We start from the raw sequence: 10,714 nt of genomic DNA on the forward strand, positions 1-10,714 counted from the left end.
GTATCTTACTTTGTTTGTAATCTTAAGATAGTCTCAACCTAAATAATGTGTGTGAGTCATGGCAAAGCACTTGAGAAGACTAAGATAAGGATAAGGATCAACATAGTCTTGATGAAATGAGAAACATAGTCTTGATGAAATAAGAAACAAAGTGCAAGACATATCCTCATGAACATAGTCTTGATGAAATGAGAAACATAGTCTTGATGAAATGAGAACAAAGTGAAACTAAGATAAGGATGGGCATTACTCATCAAAAGAGTAGCCAAGTTCTCTGGTACTCTGTTTCACTTGTGTGGCGCCTAAGCCTTAGGCGCCACACATGTGAAACAGAGTAACAAAAAGTTCACATTTGAGATGCCAGTAGGTTTTCACTTGTGTGGCGCCTAAGCCTTGGGCGTTGCACATGTGTGGCGCCGAGTAACAGAAAATCCACATGTGTGGACTTTCTGTTACTATGTTTCACATGTGTGGCGCCTAAGCCTTAGGCGCCACACATGTGCAACGCCCAAGGCTTAGGCGCCACACATTCTGGCATGCTGAAAACTGCAGCACATAGTGCTTGAGAGGAGTTCAAATATACATCACAAATAGTGCTTGACGAGTTCAAATATACAACACAAAGAGGGTGGAGTTCAAACATACATAGGGTTCTTAAAGAACATACGTCCAAAAGTGCATACATAGTGGAGTTTCATAGTAAGAAAGCGCGCAAGCGAACAAGGTTCAACAACAAATAGGGTTCAACAACACATAGGGTTCGAAGATGAAAGCGCGCATGAGAATAGAAGCGTCCGGCTCTATTGGGTCGAGCAAGGCCCCTTTCCCTTCTTCTTCTTCCTCTCTTCTTCCTCTTCCTCTTCCCTTTTGCGCATTTTTGAAGCCTCTTCCTTAACCCTCTCCGTGAAGCGTTGATGCTCCCGCTCTCTCTTTACTGCGCCCTCTGCCATCATCTTCTTAAAGTTAGCTTCATATTCTTTTTTATGTTTCTCTAGCGTCTTCCTGTCATTCTCCTTTATCCTAGCCTCATATCTCATGCGCTGAAGTTCCATTTTCCACTGCTCATCCATCCTTGCCTTATGCTCCTCATCCTTCTTCTTTCGCGCTTCGGCTGCATCCTCCTCTCTCAACTTCTTTGCAGCCCTCTCCATCAACCACTGCTCCTCACTGGCTGCATCCTTCTCCTCCCCCCACTCCGCTTTTGCCTTGTTGGGTTGAGAAGCGGCCATACCTACAAAACAGGCATCAAAGCTCATAGTTAGTAAAATAACACACAAAGGAGCATGAAAAACAACATGATAAAGATAAGTCAAATATGTGACATACGGAAATGGTCCTCGTAGGTATCCACGCATACCAATCCTAGTAAGTCCACCACCTATCCCACCACTGCCTCTAGCACCACCACCACCTATCCCACCCCTGCCTCTAGCACCACCACGACCTATCCCACCCCTGCCTCTAGCACCACCCCTACCTCTACCACCACCACTGCCTCTAGCACCACGTCCTCTAGTAAGCCCAAGTCGGCTAGGAACATGTTGAGTAGGAACTTGTTGGGTTGTGCTTGCTTGACCCGTCCCTTGTTGGCTCGTGCTTCCTTGACCCGTCCCTTGTTGGCTTGAACTTGGTTGGCTAGGACTTGGTTGGGTTGACCTGGAATCATTGTTTTTGGACTTCTTCTTTCGCGTCGTACACCTTCTTGTGTTGTGCCCTGTTACACCGCACTCTCCACAATGTGATCTCTCAGTAGGCTCTTGGAATTGGTTGTTCCCCATTTCTCTGCCACCACCATGGCCCCATCCATCCATGTCTCCTCTAAAACGCTTAGTCTTTCGTCTTCCCAGTTTCACAACCTTCCACTCTGGGTCGGGCCATAGTTGTACTCCATGATACTCCGACCATTGTGATTGGTCAAAGTATGGTTCAAATCTAGGAGCCCATGTATGCTTCGTGGTCATGATCGAGAACTCGGACTCCCTCACGGTTAGTGGATGGTTGACGTCCACATTCCTACTGCGAGCTGCCGTGTACAAATGCGAGCATGCGAGATGAAGCAACCTTGGCCTCCCACAAGAGCAATCACACAAGGATAAAGATACCTTGAACGCCCTGTTTCCGTGTTGCTGGCCATCGTTTGTCGTTCCTCCAGGCTCATTCACTTGGTATGTCCAATCCTCGTTGTTGTACAGGGTAGCCGTTTGGGAGTCAGCCTTCCGTGATTGAAATACCATCCATTTGTCAACCTTTGGTGGAAACTGGTACTTGTACTTTTTCTTGTTCTCTCCCGCAATCTGATCATCTGTTTCTTGCGAGTACTTTAGAAAGTATGCTCTCAACTTGTCGGATGTGTATTGAACTATTGCCGTCACCGGCAACGCACGGACACCCTTCAACACCCGGTTGAAGCATTCTGCCATGTTACTTGTCATTTGACCATATCTTCGGCCATCTTCGTCATAAGCTCGTGCCCACTTGGCCCGAAGTTCAATTTGCCTGTTCAGAAACTCAAGCCCACCTGCATCAAGTTTTTTGTTTACAAGCAAAGCATTGTACAATCTTGCAAATCATTTGTCCGAAAATGCTTGACAACAATCTTGAAGATCATCCGCCAACTCCTTGCTACCACATGCCCGGTAGAAGTTTGCACAAAAATGCCTCATGCACCATCAATGATGCAAAGGAGCATGGCCGGCAATGACAATGTCAACCACGTTAAGTATGCCTTGATGGCGATTTGATATGACACATATTTCCCTCTCAAACGGTAATACTTTGGTTCTCAAAATATGCAAGAACCATTCCCAGTTAACATTGTTCTCTGCCTCAACCAAAGCAAAAGCCAAAGGCATCAACCGGTTATTGGCATCACTTGCTATTGCAACCAACAAAGTGCCCTTGAATTGTCCGGTCAAAAACGTGCCATCGATGGAGATGACAGGACGACAGTGCTGAAAAGCCCACACATATTGCTCAAATGCCCAAAATGCACGGCCAAATACGCGGACCCTATTTCCATTGAGAATCCTTGTTTTCTCCCCATACGGCTCGACCACATGAACCATGCCCGGGTTAGTGTGGGCAATAGCTCCCAACAACCTAGGTATGCGGTTGTATGCTTGCTCCCAATCACCATACAACATCTTGAATGCGGCTTGCTTTGCTTTCCATGCCTTACCATATTTCACCTCGTAGTGAAAGAGGGCTTTCACAAGGTCTTGCACGCTTTTTATGTTCATTGTAGGAAGAGAGGAGATGGATTTGGAAAGCCTATAAGCGATGAACTCGGAGGTGAGTTGTCTATGGCTTTGCGACGAAAGGGCACCATCAACCCTCTTGCCTCGACACATGTGAGGCATACAACTGACAATGTTCCATCCTGGCCCTCCTTTCCATGGTCTTGCACGGACAATCCAAGGACACCCTCTATCCTCACATGCAACCGTGTAACGCAGCTTCATGTTTGAATGAACAACTTTGTGTGGCCTATAATGCGTAACAGAATATTCATCCAACCACATCTTCAGTTCAAAGAATGTTTCGAACTTTGACCCCGGCAAAATAATATTCTTACCATGTGTGTCCCGATGAGAAGGTGGCCTAACTCCAAACAATATGCCTTCGCCTCCGTCAACCACGGCTTCATCCGCAAGGCTAAGATCCTCGAACAATGGTGTCCCGTGATGACGCTTTAATACCTTCATGAAAGCTTCAGCCTCCTTTGCCGTGAACCCTTCCTCATCAACTTCTTCATCGGGACCCTCATCGTCAGACTCAGAGGCATAGCCACGTGAGTACGGAATAGAATGGTCCATTGTCTCTTGCAAATTATATTTGTCCAAATCACTAAGATTGTTGTCATGAAGAACATTACCATCATTCTCATCATCATCGTGCTCATCATTAGCCTCTACCAATGGTTCATGTTCAATGTTGACCTCTTCGTTGGCCTCATCGACACAAGAAAGAGGTTCAATGTTGGCCTCTTCGTTGATGGGTGCAAGAATAGCTTCAACAATCGGAGAGGCAACCCGGTTCAAATCCAACAAGTTAGGAACATTTGTTTTGATGGCAAATAACTCTAGAGCCTTGTCTAGTGATTCGGCCACCGTATCCTTGTATGACAGCCAACGTTGCTCGGAGTTGACACGCATGGTCTTCCAACGAATGTGCATTCCGAATCCCACATTATGCCTACCATCAAACTCAACTACATCACTAGGGTCCATCCAATTCAAATCCTTTCGGACTTGTTCCAACAATTCACCATAGCTAGGACACAAATCGAACACCATGTCAAGCTCATCCGGGTCCGGATCAATATTGCCTTTTAAAAAGGCATCCTTGTCCACGTGATGAACATAAACACATGTTCTTCCCATCCCTAAACAACAAAACATAGAACTTTTTTTATAAGCAATCATACAATTACAATAACCCTAGCCTAACTTCCAAACAACCATAACCCTAACCCCATCATAACCCTAACACAACCAAACATCCCTAACCCTAGCCTAACCATAGCCTAACCCTAGCCTAACCCTAAAACAACCATAATGCAAACATCCAAACAACCCTAATCCTAACCCCATCATACCCCTTGTCCTAACATACAAACAAATACAACAATATCATATACATCCCACATTTCATGAAAAACTAGGGTTTTCTCAAATTTGCAAAAAAAAAGACCACAAAAGATTTTTCTTTGGATGAGAATGAGGGGAGAGGTGGGGATTACCTTAGGGGAGTGATTGGACAACAAATGCCCGGTCCAAACCTTCAGATTTGGTGATTTAGAGAAGGATTTGAAGAGGGGCCCATGGCTGGGAGAGGGGGCTGGGGGAGGGGAATGAGGAGGGTGGGGAGGGGGGCTGGCCCGTGCCTGTTAAGTCATTGTGTGGCGCCTAAGCGCTCGGCGCCACACATTACAATGTGTGACGCCTGAGGCTTAGGCGTCACACGACCTGGGGGTGGGCCCTCTCTGCCAGGTGGTCGGGGGGTGTGGCGCCGAACGGCTAGGCGTCACACAGTGTAGTGTGGCGCCTAGGTGTCGGGTGCCACACAAAAGGGTTAGCCGGGTGACATATTTTCCCTGAGGGGTCACTCCGTGAGTTCTTTCCCCCCAGAGCATCTACAGCCGAATCCTTCAAATGATCCATCATATGTCTATGAACGCGTCCGATCAATGATTGAATAAAAGAGACAAGAAAAAAAATGACCCAGTTAGACTATTTATATCATCCTTATATGTTTGAACTATTCGCGAACCCTCATATTCATCTTAAATATTGGGAGGATACGAGGGCTTGCGGACGCGTCCGGTTAATCCGTCACGTAGGACACGACCTCATCCCGAACTACATTTTTTCTTTTCTTTATTTATTCTTTTTTTTTCTTCCTTTTCACCAATTACACGTAATTGACCGAACATACGAAAAAGAAAATAAAAAATGTGGCTACGTGGACAGACAAATAGAAAACACCGCAGACGTTTAAGGATTCGAATTTGTAAGTCATGGTTGAAGATGCTCTAATGGGTCTCGACGCTCTGTCCTCGTCTTAAGTGAGCTTTCTCCAAAAAATTCTTCTAGAAATAATTGTGTAAGCTTCATTACCCGACATGATTATTACACTCTTTGTCACCTAGGGCAACAATATAACCATTAACCAGTGCTATAATGTAGCCCGAAACCTCTAGTAACACCCACTGTAGCTAAATTTGCTAGTCAGAATTAACAACATACCACACATATGCTCTCTAATTGCAGTTCCCATCCGTGGGGCAAAAATGAAATCTACTATAACAGCGTAAACCAGCAACTCCCACGCCTCAACTACAGCGTGTACACCAAAACTAGCGCGCATTATTACCGCTACATTACACACAACAAGATATAATGTCAATGGCATGGTTGACATCATACGCCACATAACAGAGGGGGAGCTCCGTCCCTCCCTCTATACAGAGATCGTCTTCGGCTTGGCCCCCATCTTCTTCCACGACACGCTGGGCATGATCTGCGCTGTGTCGACCCTGTCCTTGTACTGGACGGCGAAGTTGAGCAGCGAGTCGAGGAGCGAGTCCGACAGCAGGTGGGGCACCAGCCCGAGCTCCGAGAGCTTCGAGTGCTTGGCGTTGTAGTAGTGCTCCTCCGCCTCGACGCGCGGGTTGGGCACCGACTTGGTCTGCACGTCCAGCCCGAGCTTCGCTCCCGCGGCGGTCACCAGCTTGGCTAGCTCGTTCACGGAGAACTGCTCGGTGAATTGGTTGAAGACCCTGAACTCGCCAGGTTTGGCTGGGTTTGCGATTGCTAGCTCCACGCACTGCACGGTATCCCTGATGTCCAGGTATCCACGGGTCTGGAGAATGGTAGACAAACTTTGATCAGTACATTGTAGTATATACCAGATGATGATGGCCTAAGAAAGTTATTTGGAGTCATAACTAGAAATACATGATCGAGTTGAAACCTGAGCCAACTACACAATTGCTAATAGTCAACGAAATAATTCCATTTCCAGGCGGTAATCAAATTATAGTGTTTGAAAGTGAAGAAGATAATGCTCCTCAGTTTTTCAATTCAACAGTACAGTTGACAAACTTATAATAAAAAGGTAACCCCTTAAAACAGTCTCCGGTCAACCCACAAATATATGTCTATACGACATACTGCAAGCTGTGATGATTACATGTTGGGTCATCATATTTTGTTGTAAAGAAATAGTATATGCAAAGTGTTCAATTTCAGTACTCATAGAATTATCTACAAAGCTTGCATGATTCACTCCCCAATTTTATTCATGAAATTCATGATGAAATGCTAATGGTGGAGCTTAGCTCTGAGTCTCTGACTTCCCGAGGCTACAAAGTAACAAAAGCTACCTCGCTGGCATTTTGACTTCCAAAGAGGAAATGAAAATGTATAGTGAATACTAAAAGCTCTAGTTATAAACTTATAAGGATAGCACTGAACCACATGAAGTAATTGTGAAAGGAGAAACTTTATACAGAGAAGTGTGTATAGAGCAAGACAAACATCAAACAGGAAAATCCTCCATATTGCACTACTGACGCAGACAAGAAATACATACCTGACCACCTTTTCCATAAACTGTAAGCGGGTGACCTACAGCTGCCTGAACACAGAACCTATTTAGTGCTGTTCCAAAGATTCCGTCATAGTCCAACCTATTGGAAAGCTCTTCATGCATAGCAGTTTCATCTGTTCTGATTCCATAGACGACGCCTTGGTTAAGATCTGTGGCCCTTATACCCCAAGCCTTGCAAGTAAATGCTATGTTGTGAGAGTCATGCACTTTACTTAGATGATAGAAGGAGCTTGCTTGTTTTGGGTAAGGTAAGGTATCAGTTCTTCCATTGTGGGTAATAGTGAGGAATCCCTCTTCAATGTCAATATTTGGAGTTCCGTATTCACCCATAGTTCCTAGTTTAACCAAATGACACTCTTCACTAAACTCCTTCATGGCAAACAATACGTTAAGTGTTCCAATAACATTGTTGTTCTGTGTGTATACTGCCCGTGAACGATCAATCATAGAAAATGGTGCTGATCTTTGTTCACCAAAGTGGACAGCAGAATCTGGCTCAAAAGACTTAAAAGCTTCTGAAAGGAATTCAAAGTCACATATATCACCAATGAAGAGCTGAATCGTCTTCCCTGTAAGAGATTTCCATCGGCGAATGCGATTTTGGATAGAAGCTATGGGCGTAAGCGAATCAAGGCCAAGTTGATGGTCAAAAAGGCGTCGAACAAGATTATCAACAATAGCAACCTCGTAACCTTTGTTGGACAGATGAAGAGCAGTTGCCCAGCCACAGTATCCATCTCCACCAATAACCATAACTTTTTTAGGTTTAGAGGATGAATGCCCAGATGCTTGCTGACTACCAGTAAGAGGTGTTTGTGTCTGTCCTTGTACAGAAGTACTAGCACAAGTAACATATAACTTATTTGACCTCTTGGAAGATGATTTGAGGTTCAGACTTGAAGTTGAAGATTTTGAATTTTGTAATCGGATGAAATTGTGGCCATAACTTGGTGAGTTGCAGTGTGCCTTAACAGCAGGAGATGGACTGAAACCGCAGTTGGTGACCAAATTTGCCATTCTCACAATCCTTTATTGTCCACTGTAATAATTGAGATACCCTACAAAAGCTAGCATATAATAATCAGTAATTAAACAAGATATAAATTCACTCCAGTCTGGTAATAAGATGAAGATCATAAGCAGGGAAAAAAATGCAAAAAAGGCTAATTAGTCAGATTGCTAAAATTCAACTTTAACCATACGCCATAGCTAACTGATGGTATTGTATCTTTACCAAAAAAAGGGTAGTGAGGACAAGCAAAGAAATTAGTCTATTTGTTTTCTAGATCTTCCATATTCCATGAAAGCCAGCAACTCTATGCATTTATGTTGATGGGAAACATTACAAGATCAAGGGGTGTTCAAAAACAGTTGCATCCAAACCATGGAAACCGTGTTTTTTTCTCTCTCTTGTATTAGCTCTAGCTGTCCTATGGGTTTCAGACAAGCAAAGGAAATGAATTAATAATGGCTTGCCAGTTTTGGGCAGGTTGAGATGAAAAAGTGTTTTGAATCGGCTTAATTAGATTGATTATCTATTAGCTATTTGATTTTCCCCGAAAAGTTAGTCTACAAGTAAATTATCGCAATTAGTCACCATTTGTGCTGGGCCAGGTCCAACACTGCGTAATTGCTCAGAATTTGATCAAATATTTTCCCCGAATCAGTGGCCCGGATTTTTCTCGGCTGTTGCACACCACATACAAAACGAACAATTGCCGCACAGACCACGAATCAAGGTTTCTACATACATGAAATGCTCACTTTAAGATCGGGATAGATTTTGGTAAGACATCGACAGCTGATCCTACTTCAGCAGTTGCAATGTGGCTAATATCACAAGAGCTCTTTTAAGATGGTACCTCTTACCCCGTAGGAGTAAGAGAACTATTTGATCTGAACCGTCCATTCATCAATGGTACATTTGACCACACAAAATATTCTAGTCATGGCAACTACTTGTCAAAAAAGGAATGTTTAAAGGATTCCCCCCTCTCCTTTTAATATAATAAAAATTCACATTTGACTCCCTTATGTACTGTGTCTACCATATGAAGACAAAATTTGTTGTCTTGTAATATATCATGTGTATCCATGTGATCCCCCAAAAATACACACGTTAGAAATCCCATTATTATAATTTGTCTAGATAGCAATGCAATAATCTTCAATATGTACCCTGCAAAAAAGAACTTCAGTACGTGTATACACATCAGTCTAAGTGAGTCAGTAAAATAAAATGTACACATGCTATGCTGCGAACGTTTATGATTTTTTGCTGTGTGCGAGAAATATACTAAATGTTCTCCATTGTACATTTTCTGCTCTAACGTAAAAAGTGCAAGAACACTAGTACATAAGGTTGCTTTGCTAAAACACGAACGATATTTTTTTGACGTGCTTTTCTCAAGTAGTATTCATTTTTGGTGTTTTCTGAAAACAAATTCTATGGAATTTCTATTGGTTAGCTCCGGCAAGATGAAACATGCACTGGAAACAAAAACTGACATTAATTAGTTCTATTTTTTTTCCTTATATACCTAGGTTTAGAAGGAAGGCCATACATTATAATAATTTCTTTCCTTGATTATACAGAAAAAATGTCCATACTAACCCCCCCCCCCCCCCCCCCCCACACACACACACCACCATCAGTAACGTTCTATTTACCTCCTAAGAGGTAAGAGTTAATGCAATTGGTAATCATTTGTGCTGGGCCAGGTCCAATGCTCTGCGTAATTGCACAGAATATGATCAAATATTTTCCCCGAATCAGCGGCCCAGGTGTTTCTGTGCTATTGCACAGCACATACAAAAGCGAATGATCGTCACACAGACCACAAACAAAGGTTTCTACATGGCTATCATCACTGAAGATCAGGGCAAGTTTAAGTAAGGCGTTGACAGATATTCCTACTGTGGCCATTCCTATATGTCTATAATCACAAATCCTATTATGAATATATGCAGCACAGAAACAAGTTTGTGGTACAAAAACAAACTCAAGCATGTAAGACATTATCCACCTATTTCCCCTTCCTATGGAGCTAGCACCTGAACGCGTGGCTCTACATAGAGACCCAGCACAGAAATCCCACCCGTAAGGGAGATGGGGACGAGGAAGGAATCGACTTCTCACCAGACTGCTCGAGGAATCTGCCGCTGCGGCCGTGTCGCCCGGCCCTGCTCCGGGGCTGAGGCGCCGACACCCGAGCGAGCAGCCGCCTCTGCCCGTGCCGTTAGACGGGGAGGAGGAAGGAGGGCGAGGCAGAGAGAGGGGGAGAGAGAGAGTGGCGAAGGAAACAAAGAGCGGGATTGGATAGCAATGGCAAGCAGCGGGAGAGAGGCAAAGGGGATTGATTGGAGGGGTGGGATATTCGGGCGGAGGGATTCGGATCGGCTGCGAGCAGCGCGCTCCGGCAGATCCTGGCCGCTCACGGCAGCACGAGCGGCCACGATGGCCAGAGACGACAGGAGACGAGCCAGTATCGCTTCGCCCACTCACCCCTGCCGTCGCCAGGCTGGGCATTCTGTTTCGCCGGGCCAATCGGTTCGTGCTTCGTTCTTTTTCCTTTTTCGGTTTTTATTAGAAGGAAAATAC

At 44.4% G+C, this 10,714-nt stretch overlaps 2 protein-coding genes across 3 annotated transcripts; both read right to left on the reverse strand.

The window, feature by feature from the left end:
* Nucleotides 1-783: 783 nt before the first annotated feature.
* LOC123411885 (vicilin-like seed storage protein At2g18540) lies at nucleotides 784-1,229 on the reverse strand. The gene has a single exon (XM_045104848.1). It carries the CDS (start codon nucleotides 1,227-1,229, stop codon nucleotides 801-803), a length of 429 nt encoding a protein of 142 aa, XP_044960783.1. The 3' UTR covers nucleotides 784-800.
* Nucleotides 1,230-5,591: 4,362 nt separating this feature from the next.
* On the reverse strand, nucleotides 5,592-10,457 carry LOC123439848 (UDP-sulfoquinovose synthase, chloroplastic). Of its 2 annotated transcripts, none has more exons than XM_045116496.1 (3): nucleotides 10,253-10,457; nucleotides 7,096-8,171; nucleotides 5,592-6,363 (listed from the first exon to the last, which is right to left on the reverse strand). In XM_045116496.1, exons 2-3 carry the CDS (start codon nucleotides 8,128-8,130, stop codon nucleotides 5,962-5,964), a joined length of 1,437 nt encoding a protein of 478 aa, XP_044972431.1. In that variant the 5' UTR covers nucleotides 8,131-8,171; nucleotides 10,253-10,457; the 3' UTR covers nucleotides 5,592-5,961. The 2 variants fall into 2 exon arrangements, with proteins under 2 accessions (XP_044972431.1, XP_044972434.1); XM_045116499.1 differs by having other exon boundaries at nucleotides 7,096-8,180.
* Between the last annotated feature and the right edge of the window lie 257 nt (nucleotides 10,458-10,714).

This window comes from Hordeum vulgare, chromosome 1H (genome assembly GCF_904849725.1).
Source record: "Hordeum vulgare subsp. vulgare chromosome 1H, MorexV3_pseudomolecules_assembly, whole genome shotgun sequence".
Lineage (NCBI taxonomy): Eukaryota > Viridiplantae > Streptophyta > Magnoliopsida > Poales > Poaceae > Hordeum > Hordeum vulgare.